Genomic DNA, 22,363 nt, shown 5'->3' on the forward strand with positions numbered 1-22,363 from the left:
AAAACTGTGAAATTGAATCCATCGGAGAGGTTGAGACTATGCTGAAATCACGTTGGTTCAGAGTTGATGGTAAAATTATCGAGATGGTGGCGTGTTGGCACTAATTACATGCACAACTCCCGCCAGCAATGGCCATTTCCTATCGCACAGTTTAGCCACCATTAACCATGCATCAATTCACTCCCTAAACAAACTTTTGGAATTTCGGTTTGCTCACGCATTTACCTGTGTGAACATTTCAATTAGCTGTTTCCGATTTCTGCCTAAACAAGCTATGTTATTTTCCCCTCAATCTAATGAATCAGTGAGCTTGAACCCGTCTTGTGATTTCACCTGTTGGATTTTTTTTAATATTGAAAATTATTACTATTAAAGCACAAATTTTGCCACAATTCGCCGTAGTTGAAATTACAAAATATCAGCAATAATATTAAAAGAGATGAAAGTCCAACTTTCAAAAAAAAAAAAATCATATGCTGCCCATTTTCGCATAAATGTCCCATTTGCAATAACAGTGAGCTGAGAAAAATGCATTTAATGTTTGTCCCACACACAGGGCTACGGGTTGAGTTTTCGCGAAAAAACTGGATTTCCTCCAGATTTTTAGAACAAAGTACTGGTTTCTGTAGGCTTTTCTGAAAGAGGACATGTTTTTGAACCAAACTGCAGCAAAAACTCTAAATTGATGAAAATACATTTATGCCCACCCCCTCATCGTGGACAATTTCCATACAAATAAAATCTTTTTTGTATGGAGCGTAGACAATCGCCAACTCCACCAAAGTTTTATGTTAACAAGGGTATTTTGCAGGTTTATATGTCAGCCATATTTAAATGCGGGTCATTATTTAAAGTTTCCGAAAGTGGAGATATGCGACAATGGAAAAGTTCGCTTTGCACTTAACATTCCAACGCCCAAGGCTCCCAAAAAGTTGCAACTCACCTAATCAAGACGATTAATTTTTCCAGTGATTTGGCAGGATGATCCTAGAATTTTGCAGAACTCAATTTGATCAAAACTGTAATTTTCTCCAACTTTTTTTTGGCGTTTAAAAAAAATCGCCGATGTTTTCGGTCGCAGAAATTACAGATTTGTTCAAATCAAGATCTGAAAAAGTTCAGGATCATCTAGACATTCCTAGAAATACCTGGAAACAAGAATCGTCCCGTTTGATTGAGTTGAAATTACCGTTCCAACTTTTTTGGGAGGCTTGGGCGTTCATGTAAGTTGGACATGCGTTGAGTGCTCCAGTGTTAAAGAACACACGAATCCAAGTTTTTTCAACCGAACTGGAATACGACGTCCGTAGTCCCGTTTTTGTGTGAATCATCCCCCTTCCTCCCATACCAGCTAGTACGTTGACTGTCCTGTTGTACATGGGGGGTACAATCTATTCTGGTCGATGGAAACAGTCAAATTGAGTAAACAACATTAAACCCCGTCTTCCTGATCTCCCCACTCTCGTGCGATACCACCCTCAACGTCATGCCGGTTGAAGTCGTTTTTTTCGTGTTCAAGGACGAATCCGGTTCGCTGGAACCTACACCAAGCCGAATGCCACCACGCCCGGTGCCGCTGCTGGTGCCGGGTAAAAGACCCGTGTAGAGTCCTACACACAACGACGACGACGACCGACGACCTGTCGGATAGTGCCGAGTTTGCGCAAACGCATGCGACCTGATCGGGCCAGCCTGCAAGAGCCTTCGCGGTGTTTGCTCCGGCAATCCGTGGTTCAGTCTGCGAGCGGCCGTCTTATGACGCGGCGTCGGTTCCGTTGTCCAGAGTTGTGTCAGGTTCCGGAGGCAGCAGCAGTAGCTATTCTTCTTGGTCTTCTTCTCTTGTGGTGTATATACGATAGTGAGTAGACCAGGATAGGTCGTAGTACGAGTTCGTGGATTCGTCGCCGCACGTGCCGTGACCTTCATCTCCCCTCGTCGGGTTCCGGGATCCCGGGCAGGTGCGGGTGGGCAGAAGATGGGGGGAGCGGCTGATGGTTACTTGGAAACGCGCGAGATCCCAACGCTATTCGTGGTGGGTTCTGTGGGTTATGTACATGTTCATTCAGAGAATTTGCTACGCGCCCCAGTGGCGGGCCACGTCAACGGAGTAAGCTGCCAAGGGGGTAGGAGAAAAGAGTTAACACACGGAAGGTTGTGACCACAATCCAGAGAGTTGATGTATGCGTGGGAGAAGTCAGTTTTGATGCGGGTAGAGAGAGTGTGTGTGTGTGTGTGTGTGTGTGTGTGTGTGTGTGTGTGTGTGTGTGTGTGTGTGTGTGTGTGTGTGTGTGTGTGTGTGTGTGCGTATGTTTGTATGTATGTATGTATGTGTGCGAAAATTATTTCGAACTTTATTATGGTAATACTGGGAAATTTGAGCCCTCGAACATTTTTATGTGCTCTGTGGAATGTTGAACTTGATGGAAAGGGGGAAGGGAAAAGGAAAATAGAAGAACTTTGTGGTATCAAGATAAATATCTTTGTTGAAAAAATAGAGAATAAACAAACAATAATTGCTTTCTGATTAGTGTACCAAATGATTTGTGTGCTTCCGGTAAAATTTTGTGTAAATGTACATTTTTTCTTTTCTATTGTTATTTATCAAAGCAGTGAAAATATTATTGCTTGCTTAAATATTGCTTAAAGTGAGTCTGTTGCAGAAAGGCATTGCACACTGGACACTTACGATAAGGACCAAAAAATGCATTACTGCACTTATTTAGTAGTCTTCTAGTCAACTTGTAACACCTAAACTCCCATGCTCGAGAAATAAAGAGGAATTTCCATATAAATGTGTTGTGTCCCAAAAGTCAACGACTGACTCATTGACATGATAATCTACGTAAGCTTCAAATTTCCTGCAACGGTAGTACATGCTACTTTTTAAAGCCAAACCCGTTGAACAGAAACACATAGTTCAAAAATTGAGTGACAAGCAAATGTGTGTTCCTGCTGACTCGTTCACTTACATTCACTGCCGTTCTTCGCATAATTGTCCCATGTCAGTTTTGGACGATTTTGACTTTATGACATTTTTAAGTTTAGTTTGATGTGTACTTTAAGAAAAACACATAAAATCTGGTACTTTGTTCGTAAACTCATTGAAAACAACACCTAGTCTGTTTGTCCCATCGTTAAACTTCTACGCATAATTGTCCCACCAAGTATTTTCTTACACGGAATCATTAGTTTTACTAACCATTATGTCTTGTTTATCTATTGTAAAGCAACAGAATCACAATTAAGGGTGATAAACTGCTAACTGGGGCGATTAGGGTTACATAAAGCGAATAGGAACCCACGGGACAATTATGCGTAGAAACACAGAAATCGGTAGAAAAATTTCAATCGCGTTTTTCTCAGTTGCACTTTTTTGAACATGGGACAATTATGCGTAGAACGGCAGTTCAGCAAGCATGCAAACAACGCTCAGCGTCAGCGCGCACTCTGAAACTGCTGAGTTGTTTAGTCGGATTTTAAGCCGATACAGAAAGCTGTGTGTGAATTCACGGTTAGATCTAACATTTCTAGCCAAACATCTTTTATTGTCGTTCGGCATTAGTAACAAACCGTGCGTCTCCATCGGAAAGTAGTAAACAGCGCCGACCTGAGCAATTTTTGATACAAAACGATCTGTCATTTGCGAGGCGAGCAGAATTTTCACATTCGTCGTCGTAAATTCCGAGTCATTTTCCCTCATTTACTCGCAACGGGTTACGGGTTAACAGTGTGTGTTGCTGCTGCTTTTCAGATGTTTTTTTCTTTCTCTAACCCATTCACATCTCATTCACTACATTCATTTTCATTCAGCTCGGTACACTTGGCCACCACCCACCACCCCTCCCACAATCAACTGCCAACCGCCGAAATAGAACGACGACCATCTGTGTATACTACTGACACTCAGTTTCACAAGTAAAAATTTTTTCAGTACGAAACTACAAAAATTCACCTTTGATGTTTTTTAGGCTGTAAAGGTATCAATCCCAGCCGACCATTTGTCACGTTTTATGAAAAAAATTAACATTATAATTTTGATTTAGAATACATCAATCAAACAAATAATTTCTGCAGGTTATTTGTAGTGGCATTTTATATACAATCGCGCATCTGCTATAGAAAGATAAGACATCTCCCCATCTTTTTTGCAACAATCAATTGATAGTAAAACGGTCCCGATTCAGTGGTACTAATTTATTATGATATGTATGCCAAATCTTAATTTCTTTATTCATTTGGAAGAACATTTGAAAAAAATGGGAGATAAAAATCAATATCATTGTTAAATAAAAGTTGAAAAAAAAAATCTTTTTTTGGCTGTTTAAGAAAAAAATACGTCATTTTCTAATACAACTGAGTGTGTTTGAAATATATCCACATTATTTATAGTGTTTTTTCATTCTCCCATATTTTTACATCTTTTTTTTTTTTTTCTTCTTTCAGATAAACACGCCTAAGGTACACAGTTCACAGTGTTTGTATAAAGGTGGTGTGTGGATAGAAACTGTGGAGTGAGTGGCGATGGCCCAACAGCAGCAAATTTACTCAGAACCAACAGCCGTAGTTGCCGTAGCCGCTGCCTCACGCCACAGTCAGAACAACACTTTCGGTCATTTGTGCAACAACCGGTCACGAGACACCGCCGGAGTGTAACGACAACCGACGTCGACGCCGATAATATTCATGAAAATTCGAGTGAAACAAGATACCTGACGGGAGCGTGAAACAGAAAGAGAAAAAAGTGAGGAGAAGTAGATTAAAATGTGTGAGAGAGTGAGAGAAGAAACGAGATGTTTTTTTTGATAGAATTACGTCAATAGAATTGATTTCAAATGGATTCAAATGTGGATGGAAATGGTTTAAGTCTGGTTAGAAGCTGCCAGTAGTTTGAGAATAAAAATTGCTCTGAAGAAGGAAAAAAACGAAAACGAAGAATAAAAACCTTTCAATTATCGCCACGTTATTTGCACGGGAGTTTGCATGGAAGCCAAGGCGGCAACAGTTAGTCTAGCAGAGCAAAATCCGAATCCGATTTTTTGGCCCACGCTCTCGGAGATATTAGTAGCAGTAACAGCAGCGGAACAGTCACCGACCACCGTCACCGGAACCGAGGTTCGGTTCGGTGGCCAGCAGAAGCAGTACCTGGCTCGGACAGACTGTTTCAACCGGACAAAATTCGGCCAATGCTTTCGGCCGTGGAGAACCACCTAGGATCCGGTCGGGTTTATCCCCATCCGTTTCCGGGCAGCACGGTGGCGGGTGGTCCATCAACGGCGGCCTTGCTGGGTCAGCTTCCCTTGTCGGCGGCTGTCGGCCTACCGTTGCTGGCCGCTGCTGGTGGACCGAACCTGGTCGATATGTCCGTGGCTGAGTTTGCCCGGCCACATCCAAAGCAGCAGCAAAGGTGAGTGAGTGGTGAACTTGACGGACACGGGCGAAAGAGCAAACCCGCCACTACAGCGTGTTGCGCCGGGCATACAGTGGGTGTGGGATTTTATCATCGCCTATATGACTTTATTCAAACGTGCGACAAGATGTCACAATGGCGACGATGCTTGATTACAGAAACATCATGCGTCTCCATTGAACCACATTTAATGTGGTGGAGACACTTGTTGGTCCAAAACTCATAAGCAACTCTAAACTTATCATCGATTTCTTAAATCTAGAAAGCTATTTTGAATAATAATATTGATAGCAGACCATTTTCTAAAAACATCTTCGTGTTTCAGCGAAAAATGTAAAAGTTTCCACGTGGTTTATAGATGGTCCCCTAGAAGTAACTTGATCCGCAGTGATGAACTGTGTCGGTGTTGTTGTTGTTAATTCATGTATTTATGGCAGCTTTAACCTTCGCTGTCCTATGAACCTTGTCATTTTCTCGTATTATCATATTTAATACGCGCCGATTTCTGATTTGCAAGAGTGGTGTAGTTGCAAGCGTGATTGCCTCACACCCAGTCGGCCTGGGTTCGAACCCTTCCCCCTTCCCCGTCCGCATTCCTTGAGACGGGCAATGTAAAATCACGGCTTTTATCGGATGGTGAAGTAAAACGTCGGTTCCGGCCTCAGTGGATGTACAGTAGGCCGTCCCAAAAAATGTCAAATCTTCGGTGCTCACCCCTAGAATGATAGATTAGGATATCAGGAACAATGTTTTCATACAACAAAAAATTCCAGAAAATGGTTTGCAACTCACGCGCGGAGCTTGAATGAAAAAAGTGCATTTTTCGAGTATTTTTGAGAAATGCGAGTAACAATCATACTAAAGTCATTCAAATTTGGTCGCCTTGGGCTTCAAGTTATACACCCAAAACTGGCAACGCTAGTACGAGAGAATGATGGTCTCGAGTCGAGAGAATAGTGGTACCATTCACGGACGCAGAGAACACAGCTCGAGATGGGCGATAGAACTATTCTCTCGAGGTTCATTTGCAAAAAAAGTTCATCCGTCAAACAAAAAACCACAAGTGTCGACAACGGGAATCAAACCAGAGACCTTTGACAAACCAATCCAATGACTTAGCTGCCTCGGCCACCACAGCTTAGTGACCATGGAGAAGTCAGAAGTCGATGTATGACACTTGTTGGAGATTTATTGATTCAACTAACGAATGAACTCATTTGTTATGATGGTGTGAGTTGGTACCATTATTCTATCGATTTTGGCACTGAGCCCTCAATAAACTTTGAGAGAACGATTATCTCGATTCTGAATTTTGGGTGTAGTTTAATGTTCCAAAAACTACTCCAGTGGCCACACAAAGTCCATGCACTATTTTGGAAAAAAAAAGTTTTTTCAATAGTGTTTAGAAAAATAGTTACGTTAAAAATTCTTGGTTTTAATTCCGGGGTGACTTTGATAGTCATAGTTTTTCTTGTTAAAATCATATTTAAGATGTTCAAACTTTATTTGTACGTTAAATGTACCATCACTAAAGTAGCTGATATAGTTTGTAAGAAAAAAATCAATGTTTATATTAATTTAACTAAGTTTATAAGCTTTTTAACAAAATACATATAAATTTTAGGTAAAATTGTTAAAAAGTCGGAATTTTGCCTGAAATTTGTTAAAAATAGTTTTGGTTATAAAATTATCGATTTAAATTGCATTTTAAACTGAATTCGAAGCACGAATCATAAGTTTTCACATTTTACATGAAATTGTTTCAACTGAATTTGCCTATAAATTTGGAGATTTTTTTTAATTGTGTTTTAAAAACACATATTATTTATTATTCACAAACTTATTTAACCTTCTCCTAGTGGAAACAAGTTTACAAACTCCAATGATACAAGACGAGCATACTTAAATCTAAAAATCATTACAATTAATAGACCACAAAAGACCTGGGGGTCTTTAAAGTATCTACAAATATAGAATAAGGATCCTTTCTTCTATATTGACGTTCTCAGATCCTTGGGCATTGTATGGCCCCACAATGCCCAAGGATCTGAGAATTGGGATGCAATGGGTCGTTGGGTCGTTGGGAGCAGCGCGAGGGCTAATTCCTATTGCTCGGGACTGAGGTAAGCTGTATCAGCATAAAGCAAACCTGATACAGACTACACTTTGCCATAATTTCTTGTGTGTTATAAAAGCATATTTCCTGAGGAGACGGCAATAACTAGGGAATAACATTTTTGGCATTGAATAATAACCTGAAAAGGTCAGTTATTGTTATTGCAAGATCATCAACTGTTATTTAGATGGTCGGATTAGTTGTTCAAATTACAAAAATCAAAAACAAAAACATATTCAAAACATCACTTAAAATGATATTACAATACAATAACATTCGAATAACCAAACTTTTATGAATAATATGAAATGTTATTGGCCTAGTAGGGAAAATATACCCTTTCCAATCAAACACCTATCTTCGTCATATGGAGAGTTTAATGCTCGATTAAAACTCCAAAAATACTATTTAGGATATAAACTGCAACAGCGCCGCCTCAAATAAGCACGAAAATTTGTGCCATTTACTGGCCAAAAAGATCAATTTTAATGCACTTTTTATCATAATTTTTATTTTGCGAGACCATTTCTCGTCATTTTGGTTGCACACACAGTGACACACGCGAGAAACCCTCAAACGCTTAATGAATATAGCCAAAATCAACTTTTCACTTTCGCTTACTTTTTCACGGCGCTTTCGATACAAAACTGCCCCCAACTTTCGGCAACATGTTCTTTTGCACATTCTTTAGTCACTCACTTGAAAAATAATTCCGAAACATGTAAATAATTAGCAAGCGCTATCAAAAAAACAAACGCGCCAAGTCTTTTGACGTTTCAATTTTGACTACCCATTCCAATCGAGGCTGAAGAAAACCGAGCGAGAAACGAGGCAAATAAAGAACAAAGAGTGGCTACCAACACCACCGCAGCGCCTGTTGGAGTGAGCCAGTGTTGCCAGGAAATTTTCTCTATAAATGCTCGTGAGTGTTCGCTTAAAATTTCATCAATTTTGGCAGCACTAGGCAGACCCAAGAGAGCGGTGGAAGCAAAAAAAATAAGCTGAAAATAGGACAATGAGCGTGGCCCAATGCATTCGTTTGGTTAGAAAACATTTTGGAAATATTATTATCAAATGCTTGTAAAGGAATAGAATAACTTTTAGTAAAAGTTAAAATGAACAGAAATGTTCACACAAAGTTGCTCTACTCGTTGGTGTACTTGGTTTTAGTAAATTTCAAGGAACACTCCAGATTATCCAGCATTATTCAAACACGACCGCTTATTAGGCTTAAAATGGGTTTATTTCCCCTTTTGAAAAACCAATAAAATTCAAATCACCAGCCAAATTCTAACATTTCAATGCAAAAACTGCAATAAACCGAAATATCGTATTTTCAGGGATCTCAATCCGCAACAAAACACCTCAAAACCACCTTCGGGAACTCGAAATATATCCGGTGGTCAGGAACCATTTTCCAAAGCATATCATATCCTGAAAAAAGGATAAATTTTCCGTCGAATGCAACAGGGTAGATCGAAATTGGTCAATTTTTCGCATTGAGAATTTCCTTAACGTTACAACGTTGTATGCGTTGTAACGTCACGAAATGTACAAAGACTGCAAAAAAAGCTTAACTTACTTTTCAAGACCAATGATTCAGCAGCCAATTTTACGTTATAAACATAAAATGGTCTAGTTTATGTTGTTTATCAGAGCAGATTCACAGCCTTTTCTAAAAATATTAAAGGAATACAATTTCCACCGTTATAACGTCACGCTACATATTCGTTCCTAGAACAGCAACTGAAACGTTAAATCCGTAAAAACATTGAGGTGTTTTCTTTGAAATTTCCGAGTTTCAGCAAAAATACTGAAAAAAGAAACGTCAAACCTTTGTAACTGTAGTAGGCCATGCTAACTACCAGCACACCCAGCACAGTTCGTTCCCGGCTTTCCATAACGTCGAACGCAATAAATAGTTCATCAGCAACAAACTGTATTTCACTATAGCTTAGCAACAGTTACAACAGTAACGTCACGGCAGAATGTATCAAAGTCAGATTGCAATAATTAGTTTTCAAAATATCTAAGTCTTGACGAAAATATGTATTCCTGTACATCTGAAATTCACTATAACTCAAAATATTTTTAAATCAACTCAAACATGTGAAAAAAATAATTTAAACGCAGGGGAATGCTTTTCAAGTTGTTTACAGCTGAATGCACATAAAATTACATTTAAATTGTGAAGTTTTTTGGAAAAATATTTGTTTTGCCCCATGATTTTTCGGAACGATTTTGATGTAGGGGAAAGCAAAAACTTGAAATTCTGGCAGGTTTATTAGAACCATTTCTAGCAGGATTCTTACAGGTAGCTTTTTTGTGACAAACCCCTGAATTTCCGCAAAAAAAGTCAGTTTTGTTACACCCTAGTGTACAGGTATTCCACAGAAAAGCTACTCACCTCACAGTGCTGGCCGGGAGTTATTTAATCGATTTTACTATAAAAATACGCCCAGAAAAGCTAACACGACTGACTGCTGCGAGAGAAAATGTGTGTAAAAATAAAACCTAATGAAAAGTTCAAGGTTATTCTCTCCTCTCAACACGAACGAGCTCTCATCGCCCCATCCAAACAACCGACGTCGAGCCAACAAATAGCAGCAGCAACAGCAAACCTGTCCGTCCATTCTACACACTCTCCTCATTCCTGGTTCGTCGCAAACAACAGCCAGCAGCGGCGGCCGGCGTTCCGGCTGCACTCTCCTTCCCATCCATCCACCTACAGTCATTCATTAATTCAATTTTTATGCGGCGAGTTCACTATACCTACCTACCTACCTACATATCTCTTTCTATACTACTTTTCGATACCTTCCACTAAACACATGCTCACTACCGACCGACTCTCTTGTATTATTCTCTCCTTCTCTTTCATTCTTATTTATATTTGTACAGTTTGAATGTGCGGTTCGGAATGGATCTTTTGGCGTAGCACTCAACCGTTTTCAAAAATCCACTCAGTCATGTTTGCAGGGTACAACGGGTACGTTGCCAGCATTCTAGAATGGCTTTGATTTTTTTTTTAACGAAAACCATTCAGCGTTGTTCAAGCACGATATCCCACTAATTTATCCCTTTGATGGTGATATTTTCACCTAGCCACGATGTCTCATTCTCATCGATGAATTGGCTAAAATGTCGACTTCTAAAAATATCTGCCAAACCATACACCAATATCTACATTCCTGGGATGCCGTAGCCAGGCAATTTATACTCTAGGTTTTAGGTGTTTGTCGCTGTATTTACTACACATATGTGAGAACGAATCAATACTCTGTCCCTCCTCACTTTCTGAAGCTGACACAACATCATCATTAGGAGCTCATTGAACACTTTTCCCACAGTGCTATAGACGCTCCACCGACTGATATCAGGGCATACTAACAAAGTACATGGGAAACAATGGATCACTAAGAGGGGGGTTCAACTAGTACTATTTATCACAAGTTATGTGAAAAATTTGGAGAGGGTAATTATACTTTCACGTAACAAAAAAGTAAATTATTGACTAAGCGTCAGGAATTGAGCATATTTATTCTATATTGCCGCAAGTTTTAGGAAATTTCAAGCGAAATCTTGCCACTCGCTTGTATATAAATTTGTCCAAACGTATGTCAAGACAGTTGCTTTAAACTTTGAGCTGTTATCTCCAAACAATTCGCTGTGGATTACCATTCATATTCTGTTTATTTTTTCCAGGTACGGCGAAGCCCCCAGAAATGGACTGCATTCGATGTCGGCGCGATCGAAATACTCTGAACCGCCGCAGTCTCCCCAGCAGCAGCAACAGCACCAAAATGGTCCGGTCAATCTGGCTGTGAGTTCGAATCTGCCCAGCCACACGCAACACGGTTCGTCGCAGTCGGCTGGTCTGAGTGCTGCAAAGCTAAATCAACTCAGCCATGAATTCCACGAACGGTCACTCCAAGCGCAAGCACGTGCTCATGCTCATGCCCAGCAGCAACATCAACAGCAGCAGCAGCATCGGCAACACCAGGAGCAACAGAAAGAGTCCGTTACAGATCTCGGGAAGCTGTATTCGCCAACGAATCCAAGGTTGGCATTCTTCCCCAGTCCACTGGATGCCAACTCGTACGCGGGACTCAATTATGGGTTGTATCCGTTCGGGTAAGAATGGGTAATGCTTTTGTGGAGTGCAATTGTTGTAGTCGTAATTATTTATTCTTGCAGATATCCGGCGGCCCACCTCGATGCACGGATGCTGGGACGTCCAACTTACCTGCCGGGGCAACGAGAACCGTACAATCCGCCATCCTTTCTTACGCCGGGCTCCTATGGATCGTCGGAATCGCCCAAGTCAAAAATGTATCCATCGGTTTCCTTGTCGCACCTGAACGGCCATAGTGGCCTGAAACCTACCTCTCTTCCACAATTACCTCAGGACAAGTTGCTCGCAGATGAGCGAAGTCCCACCATGCCATTATCTCCTTCGTCGTCTACGCTGATGGGTGCTGCTGCGAGCTACGCGGAACGTGAACGGTCAAGCTATCTGAACGGACTGACTGACCATCCGATGCACAGCAAGTACCAGGCCCAGCATGAAAAGGAGAACAAACATGAGCATAAACAACACCATTCTAGTCACAGCCAACAGCAGCAACTACATCCTGGTTCAGGTGGACCATCTATGCACGCCCTGCACCACTTCCCACCTCCACTGCCCGCAACGGCACTCCTCCTTCTTCTTCTTCCTCTTCTTCCATGTCACCGTCTTCCAACCAAAGGCATCACTCGATGCCCCATCCGTCAACCCATGGACATTACCATGGTCAGGGCCTCCACGGACACTCACTGTCCGTCGACGGACTACGTCTCGAACAGAACCCTCAGGAAAACGAATTCAAGGTACCGTCCGGAAAGAGGGCTCCCTCAAGCATCGAATTCTCACGCGTCCAGCAAGCGAGCGAGATACTCGACGAAGATCTCCGACAACGAAGTCTACCCCTATTTTTAGGCACGTTAACCCTTCTCAGATGGAAGAGCAAAACACCTAATCCCTGATCTCTGGTTATTGTTCCTTGCAGGCCCTTCGAGAACGGTTCTACGACCAACTTCACCAAGGGTGCACTGATCCAGCTGGCGGACGAGTGCAAACGGGTGGAGGATGTTCGAACGGAGGATTTTGTACAAACCGCCGAGAAGTCGGCCGATCTGCGGCTGGCCGAATCGACGACAGTTAGGATTACGCCACGCAACAACAATGTGATAATCACGTTCAGCTATGACAACAACAGATCTAGGGTAAGTGACTTGACCTGGCATTATGTTGCGCTTATAATAAACATTCTGTTTTACCATCTTCAGGTTGATATCGAAGCTGCAATCGAGCATCCATTTTTCGTGTACGGCCAAGGCTGGGCCTCGTGCAGTCCGGAGAAATCGATGCAGCAGTTTGGCCTCAAGTGTCAGAGGCTTCAGGTCGGCGATATTTGTCTCTCTTTACTTCCACGTGAGTCCAAGCCCAAACCAGTCCATTCCTCCTCACCGCAATCATCATCAGCGTATCTGGCACCGCTTCCACCAGCCCCCGGGAGTTCCGGTGGTCAATATCTGCCACCACCGCCACCAACGGCATCGCAACAGCTGCACCGCCACGACATCAATGGCAACCAGACGAGCCTGCACCATCAACCACCATATCACCATCCCCACCCTATGATGGAACAGTCCAGAACTGTGGCTTCCAGCCGGGCGTTGGAACAGCTGCAGCATCTACCTCAGAACCTTTCACGTAAAGATTCCCACCACCATCAGCCACCGCTGACGATTCCGACGACCGCAACCTCTACGGCCGTTTCTTCGCGCCTGTCTGGTGCTCCTCCCTACGGAAACTTCCCGGCGGGACCAATTTTTTCAATGCCGTTCTCAGCGGCCAATCTCAGCAAACCGCACGATTCCCCCATGCAGTCGCACTATTCATCGAAAACTTCCGCCGATCAGCAGCGGCCGCTCGCTAGCAGTTCGCTTGGGGCCGCTTTTAGTGACCAGCCAGTGGCAATGGTCGTGGACAAACCGGTGCATTCCTCGATCAAGTCTACCAACGAGACCCGCACCACCAACAATGCGGAAGATCACAGAGGCAATGACGACGACGACGACGACTGTGCAATCGATGTGTCAATGTCTCGGAAGCGTCGCTGGTCAGCACCGGATGCATGTGACGAAGTGGACGAAAATCAACGGCCAACACAAGGCAGCAAGGTTCCACAGGTTGGAACCACATAAGTCTGTATTAGCATGCTTAATGTGAAGTGTGAATGTTCATTGTGGATACGTGCAAGCTCTTTATAGTGGTTATGTCGCTGTCGATCGAAGCTTTTTGGTAAATTTATCTGTTTAATACATTACAGAATATTGCAGTTCTCACGTTAAGTGTTAAATGGAACGATTCAAGAACGAATTTGATAAAATATCGGATCAAAATTCACCTTCAAAAGGTACAATTTCAAACAAGAATGTCGAACTTCAGCGAGTTTCAGATATTGTTTTTTTCCACCTGTGGTTTCCACCTGGACTTTTCTGTGGTTTCAACATTTGGAATCACGAAAATATAGAAAAAAGCCGCCAAATAAGCAAGTTTTATTGTTATTGTCGTTTTTTCTTAAGTAAAAACACTGCAAATTTCACACGATAACGATTTAATTTATCACATTAAGCTTAAAATTGACTGCGACATGCTAGTAGATATGATCGATTAGGGTAAATATACAACAAAAAAAAAGCTCACTTACAATATGAATGATAGATGTTTTATAAAAACAAACAAAAAACGAAATGCATCAACAGATACAAACACAATTCTCATTCGTTGAAAGAAGAAACGAAACAAAAAAAATTGTGACAAAAAAGAAGTAATCAAAACATTATAAAAAAATTGAAAATAAATGCTATTGATGTGATTCAGAAACTAAAAAGTATTGATTGGAATCAAATCTAATTTGTTGTTGAAACTTAATGAAAGAAAAACAAAATACAAAATAATAGTGTACGAAAGTAAAACAATTGTACATAATATATTTACTTCCTTAGAATACTATTGAAGCCTGGTAGAAATAGGATTTCATTAGACTATTTGCCATGTTAAACATTAGGTAGTTGTAAAATAGATTTTCTGGCCGCCACGTGCATTGTTGCGCACACTCAGATGAGGTTTCATAGGCGGCTACCACGCGCCAAACACTGATATTTTTTTTAATTTTTCAGAATTGTAATCATTTTGTAATACAACAAAAATTCCAGGGATTTACAAACTTGGCTAACTAAAGGTTGATAATCTGTATTCACAGAAAACAAACATAAGCATGTAACAATACACGTGTACGAGCACTGATAAGTTTGAGAAAGAAAACGTAAAAATTCTCGGGGCATTTAAACAAATATTACAGCAACTAGTGGAAAGTATCAGAAAATAAAGTACGGAAAATGAACAAAGAAAGGACAGAAATGAACCCTGTATATTTATTTTTCTAACAGCAAAGTCAATCATGTGCCTTTCAAAAACAAAGTTTTATTTTCTGGACGAGTGAAACCGTAGATACTTTGGTACTGCAAATCATATGCCTTCTTTATATATTACCGAAACAAAAAGAATCACATAACAAAGCGTGGATTACATTTTTAGCTGACACAGAAAAACAAAAAAAAACTCAAAATTGTACCCAACTGACAAAACAGAAAGTAGCAGCAAAAGGGATAGAAAAAATGTACTATTTTATTTTTCTAATGACAAACGTAATGTAAAATACAAAATTGTACTCATAAGCTAAACAACTACAAAACAAGTGCTTAGCTAAAGAGTTTCGCAAATCATTGCACAAAATAAATCATACCTGCAGTGTGTAGGAATATAAGCTACTGTTGTAAATTTATGTCAATCAAATTGGAAACAAATAAAACATATAACTTACCGAAACTAATGTAGTTTGAACTATATATCACTAACCTAGGTATTTCATTCTCATTTAAATAAATATCAATATAGTAGTTTATACAACAAGTTGCAAAAAGAAGATTTTTTCAGCACGAGTCGTACATTTAACAAACGAGGTTCACCGAGTTGGATAAATACGAAGAGTGCTGAAAAAATCAAGTTTTGCAACGAGTTCCATACATCATTTTTCTCAGGAGACTGCCGAGTCGTACGGATAGAGCGAAAGAAAAAAACGCGTGTTTATCGTTCAGAGTTACGTTCAGAATGATTTTATTGAAAGATGTGTTTGACACTTGTTCGAGCTGTCAAGTCGTTTGTCTGTGTTAGTGATGTTGCACTGCAGGGCTGTGCCCAGTTCAACACTCCTCCTCAACTTCACTACACCCCATTGAAATTGTTCTCAAATTCGTCCACTTCTTACACCATTCACAACCCCTCTGGCTCCTCCTAAATCTAGTCTTCTCCGCAGAGCTCCTCCTGAACCACTGAACCGTTCAAATAGAAAGCTTCGTCCTGCAACACCTCTTCGATGTCCTCTTCCAGCCGAACAATCACCTCCTCAGCTGGCGAATCAATTCCATTCAACCGATTCTTCGTAAAGCGCGTTCCATCCGATTTATCACGGTTGTCCAAGAATTTCTGCTTCGGCCTCCAGTTCCTGTACTGCAATCGACGCTTACGCACAGCAATGGCACTGCACCTGGTACGCATCAGCTGATACAGGCCATCGATTCTTGCCGCCGTCGCAATCACCTTATCGCCGCGCAGCAACTCGCATTTTCCGCCGTTGAACGTCGTCAGCACACCCTTTTCCGACAGTTTTCCAACCGAAATCAAACTTCCTTCAAGCCTCGGTGCGAAAAGTACATCAGTCAGCGTTATGTTCACTTTTCGCCCGCGAGCGTCGACGCTCTCGATCACGCAATCGCCGACTCCAGCAGTGCGCAATTTATTCCCGCCAGCAGTTGTGACTACCCTGTTTGAAAAATGTCGCACGTCGTACGAGTTGTCGCACGGTTTTGATTTTACCGTTTCGATATCGATTGGTCGAAAGGACGACAAACGTACGCCAAACCTCGACATGCCCGACATTGTTTTTTCCATCGATTTTCCTTAATTTCGACGTCACGATTTTCGTCGACGCAAACAGTTTGACAGTTCTCTTCAGTTGATCTTGTTCCGTGTCTTGTTCGGACTTGATTGCAACCGAATCGAACCAGCTGTCGTTCCTTTTGGGATTTGGTTTACGAGCTTCGAAGATTTGGACGATTTTCGACGGATAATAGGTAAGTTTAGTTCTAGATTGTGATAGTTTTGCTGCCGAAATGTTCCGGCCGGGGTGCGCGAGTGACCGAATCAAAGTGTCTTCTATTCCAGATTTCGGTCTTCGTGGCGGAAGACGAGATGGGAAGGAACCGGTTTGCGATCGAGGTAGCGGTTGGTGTTTTACTTTCCGCGGGAGGTTGGGACACATACCTGATGAAACTGGTGAGTCATGTTTTAGAAACGAAGTGTGTGTTTGTGTGAAATTGTATTAAATTCAAAACCTCAAAACATCAAAATTGTTATCTAATCCACGTTTTTACCCAATAATTCCAAACCAAAGAAAAATCTAAATTACCAGAATTTAAAAAATCTTAAACACTAAAACTGTAAAATTCTAAAGTTTTTCATTCTCAATTTTAAAACTCTAGTATTTCAGAATTAAGAATGCAAGAATTCGAAGAGTAAAAATTTCTTTAAATTCATGGAATAGTGCTCAATTTAATTCAATTCTGTTTTATTTGTAAATAATCAAGTTACAGTGAGATCATTTAGGTTCACAACAGAGTTTTGGTGTTCCTTTCAGCTGTGTTTTACATCGTAATTCAATCGAAAAATTATTACTTCATGGAATTGTGTAAATTTTTAATATTCTTAAATTAAAGAATCTAATAATTCATAAAATTTTCGAAATCTTAAAGTTCTCAAAACATTTCCCTTTAAAAATCTGAAAATCTAAAATATTTAAATTTTGCAATTGAAAAAAAACCTCAAATACTGAAATTCTTTAATTCTAAAATACTTTAATTGGGTCCTAAAATGAAGCTTAGATTGCTGATATTATTGTTTACAGCGAAAAAGCTTATTTTTCTGAGCACAATGACCCTTTGTATGACCCCAAAGAGTTTAAAATGGATTTTTAAATCAATTTTGAAAAATTAACCTCGTGGTCCTTCTTGACAGAAAAGCTCCCACTTGACAGCTCGTTCCAAGGGGACCATAGTTGATCCATCGAAAAAAATGTTGTCCTGTCAAAAAAAAAAAATTGCAATAAAATGAAAAATAGGGATTAGAAATGGTTTTTAATCGTGTTTTTTACCGTTGTTCATGAAAATTGACATAGGGCTTTAGTGAAGTTTAGTGAGTTTGAAATTCAAAAAATTCAAAAATAAAATAACAATCAAATTTTTTTTATAGCTTTATATTTTGAATTTCTAAAATTTTAAAAATTCGAAAAACTCTATTAATTATAAAATTAGCAATTTCAAAAGTCTAAAAATTCTAGAATCCTAAAAATTCTAAGACTTCTTAAAACTCCAGAAATCTTTGAATAACTCTAAGAACTATTAACTTTTGCAGTATTTTAAGTTTTCTACAATGTTAATTTTTTTGAAATTTGGTCTGTCAAATATTAAGAATTTTAAATTACGTGAACTGCATTGGATGATTTATGGATTTCAGGATTTTAAGGTTTGAGAATTTTAGAACTTAAGAATTTTAGAATTTTATAATTTTAGAATTTTAGAATTTTAGAATTTTAGAATTTTAGAAATTTAGAAATTTAGAATTTTAGAATTTTAGAATTTTAGAATTTTAGAATTTTAGAATTTTAGAATTTTAGAATTTTAGAATTTTAGAATTTTAGAATTTTAGAATTTTAGAATTTTAGAATTTTAGAATTTTAGAATTTTAGAATTTTAGAATTTTAGAATTTTAGAATTTTAGAATTTTAGAATTTTAAATTTTAGAATTTTAGAATTTTAGAATTTTAGAATTTTAGAATTTTAGAATTTTAGAATTTTAGAATTTTAGAATTTTAGAATTTTAGAATTTTAGAATTTTAGAATTTTAGAATTTTAGAATTTTAGAATTTTAGAATTTTAGAATTTTAGAATTTTAGAATTTTAGAATTTTAGAATTTTAGAATTTTAGAATTTTAGAATTTTAGAATTTTAGAATTTTAGAATTGTAGAATTTTAGAATTTTAGAATTTTAGAATTTTAGAATTTTAGAATTTTAGAATTTTAGAATTTTAGAATTTTAGAATTTTAGAATTTTAGAATTTTAGAATTTTAGAATTTTAGAATTTTAGAATTTTAGAATTTTAGAATTTTAGAATTTTAGAATTTTAGAATTTTAGAATTTCAGAATTTTAGAATTTTTGAATTTTTGAATTTTTGAATTTTTGAATTTTAGAATTTTAGAATTTTAGAATTTTGAAATTTTAGAATTTTAGAATTTTGAAATTTTTGATTAGATTATTTTTATTTCATTTTTTATGTTTTGATATTTGTTAACTTTAAGAATTTTTGAATATTTTGAAAATTCGTAACATTTGATATTTTCTAAAATTTTAACATTCTGTAATCCTTAAAAATTAAAGTTATATAGTTCCATTGGGTGTGGGGTGTGAGATTGCACACTCAGTTTTTTATGCCGAACTTCGGCAGAATTCTGCCGAAAACAGAACAACTGAGCGCTCGGCAGAGAGTTCGGCAGAAAATTCATCTGCCGAAGTCTCGGCAAAAATAATTTTGACAGCCAGCTTTTTTGTGCCGAAAATCTCGGCATCCCTGAAACGAATTCAACCGGAAATCTCGGAATTTATCATAATAAAACCACACACTCAGTTTTTTATGCCGAACTTCGGCAGAATTCTGCCGAAAACAGAACAACTGAGCGCTCGGCAGAGAGTTCGGCAGAAAATTCATCTGCCGAAGTCTCGGCAAAAATAATTTTGACAGACAGCTTTTTTGTGCCGAAAATCTCGGCATCCCTGAAACGAATTCAACCGAAAATCTCGAAATTTATCATAATAAAACCAAATCGAGATTCTCGCAATTAATTTAAAGCTTTAAAACAATATGCATGCATGCTTTTTATAATTATTGCTCTTTTTATGTATAATCTAATACAATCTGAACCAGAATGAATCCTATACTTCTACCAAGCACCATCGTCATGCATTTCCTTGGTAAAAGCTGCAAATGAAAGACCCTTTAGATATTATTTTTCCTAACAGATGTTATTAAAAATGTTTACCTTTCAAGTAGAAATCCAAGCAGAAATCCTGTAGAAATTCAAGTATAAATCCCGATTTATCCAAAGTTCCGGAATTTAGTTCAGTGAGCACTACTCATATCGAAAACAAATATGGCTACCTCAACAACTAACCGAACAGCTCGGCACTTTCTAGCAAATTTGACAGTTGAATTGCCGAAGTCGGTAGATTTTGGACATGCCGAGATTTTCGTTAAATTTAACTGACGAACTTCGGCATTTTGCTTAGATCTGCCGAACTATCGGTTAAATTTAACCGAGAATATTGGAACAATGAATTTTCTGCCGAGATTTCGGCAGAATATCACTTTGCCGAGCACGTTCGGCAGATATTTCTGCCGAAGTCGAATCTTCATTCTGAGTGTGCAAATCGAGATTCTCGCAATTAATTTAAAGCTTTAAAACAATATGCATGCATGCTTTTTTATATTTATTGCTCTTTTTATGTATAATCTAATACAATCTGAACCAGAATGAATCCTATACTTCTACCAAGCACCATCGTCATGCATTTCCTTGGTAAAAGCTGCAAATGAAAGACCCTTTAGATATTATTTTTCCTAACAGATGTTATTAAAAATGTTTACCTTTCAAGTAGAAATCCAAGCAGAAATCCTGTAGAAATTCAAGTATAAATCCCGATTTATCCAAAGTTCCGGAATTTAGTTCAGTGAGCACTACTCATATCGAAAACAAATATGGCTACCTCAACAACTAACCGAACAGCTCGGCACTTTCCAGCAAATTTGACAGTTGAATTGCCGAACTCGGTAGATTTTGCACATGCCGAGATTTTTGTTAAATTTAACTGACGAACTTCGGCATTTTGCTTAGATCTGCCGAACTATCGGTTAAATTTAACCGAGAATATTGGAACAATGAATTTTCTGCCGAGATTTCGGCAGAATATCACTTTGCCGAGCACGTTCGGCAGATATTTCTGCCGAAGTCGAATCTTCATTCTGAGTGTGTGGGTCATACAAATTTCAGCATTTTCACCCCTGATGACAGAATGTCACCTCTGATGACGGTTCATAAAATATTTCAAAGAATTTTGAATTTCAATAAAATTGAAATCTTGAAATTCAAGCATAAGAACATTAATTTTTTTAGCATTTTTAAATTTCTTAAAATTTTCAAACACGTTTTATGCATTTTAAAATTTTAAGATACATTCATTATTATTTTTTTATAGATGTTTGAACTTTTAAAAAGTCATGCAATTTTTATTTTTTGAGGATTTTTTTTGAAATTTAGTATCTTGAAATTTTTATGTTATTATTATTCAAATCTGAATTTTATTTATAAATGCTTGCCAATTTATGATTGACGCATCTTTTTTTCAGGCAACAAACGTATTCCAATCAGATCCTGCCGTCCACGTGTGGTCCCGCGTTGCATCCGTAGAACCCACGGAAGCAGCCACGTTGTTTCGTACGCATACTCCACAAACCCACATTGTCTCGTACTCCGGTGGCCATCAATTCGACGATCAATTCGTCGGAGATCCAAGATTGTCTTCCCAACTTTGATACAACTTTGATCAGCTCGTCGGGGATCAAAAGTCCAGCACCAAAATGCTGCCAGGAGAACACCAATCCAAGCCCGAAGCTGCGGTCAAGGAAAATCAAGGAATTTAGAGAAGAATCTGCGATCCGAAAGTTTAATTGAGTGAAAAAGCTAATATTATTGTGAAATTTTGTGCGTCTGAATAAAAAAAATAAATAAAAACTGCAACATAACCTAAAAATTAGAATTGACAGCACACGACAATGGCACGACATCCTAAATAACAAAACCGTGCGACGTCGGTCGAATGTCGTACGACAATGTCGTACAATTTCGATTATCGATCGCACGACAAATACGACATTTTGGTGCAAAAACGTATGACATTTGCGCGACAGTCGCACGACATTGTCGTGCGACGTCGTACGAATGCACGGACGACAAACGACGGACGTCCGACGGACTTTTCAGTCAGGGTACAGAACGCACACTTTTATCGATTTTCACAAACGCACTCCTGTCACTTGTCAAGTGAGACGACGCGCCAGAATCGATTAACCATGATTTTGGTCCAATTTTTCCTCTTGTAACAGCAAGAGTGATTTCTTCGCAGGAATCTTCGATTGCCTTCAGAGCCTTTTCTTTGTGTTTCTTCGACTTGTCATCCTCGTCGTCCTCCGTTGAGTACTCCTCGCAATCTGCCTTCCGATGGCCCGGCTTACCGCAATGATAACATATCAACACCTTCCGGCGGCCGGTGCGCACCTTGAGCGCCTTCTCCTCCGCTTCACAGATCGACTTGTAGTTGGCCGCTTCGTCGATCAACTTGTCTTTTACCAAATCGAGCGTGAGATCATCTTCATCCCGCGCACCGAGGGCCATAATTAGTGGCCGAAACGTTGCAGGAAGCCCGCGCAGAATCAACGCCACCTTTACGCACTCCTGGATCTTCATTCCCGCGTTGTCCAGCCGGCCATACAGCTGTTCAAACTCCCCGATGTACGTATCCATGCTGTCGCCATCCCGAAAGGTCTGGTTCGCAATCTGTATG

General features: G+C 39.2%; 1 protein-coding gene across 1 annotated transcript; it reads left to right on the plus strand.

The window, feature by feature from the left end:
* Nucleotides 1–1,746: 1,746 nt before the first annotated feature.
* Nucleotides 1,747–15,462, plus strand: LOC6034469 (ataxin-1). The gene is given in 8 exon segments (XM_038252365.1): nt 1,747–1,858; nt 4,444–5,404; nt 11,229–11,657; nt 11,721–12,207; nt 12,210–12,405; nt 12,408–12,504; nt 12,575–12,791; nt 12,855–15,462. Coding segments are annotated over 7 exon segments (2,568 nt in total). The 5' UTR covers nt 1,747–1,858; nt 4,444–5,183; the 3' UTR covers nt 13,776–15,462.
* The last annotated feature ends 6,901 nt before the right edge of the window (nt 15,463–22,363 follow it).

Source organism: Culex quinquefasciatus, chromosome 1, assembly GCF_015732765.1.
Source record: "Culex quinquefasciatus strain JHB chromosome 1, VPISU_Cqui_1.0_pri_paternal, whole genome shotgun sequence".
In the NCBI taxonomy this organism is placed as follows: Eukaryota; Metazoa; Arthropoda; class Insecta; order Diptera; family Culicidae; genus Culex; species Culex quinquefasciatus.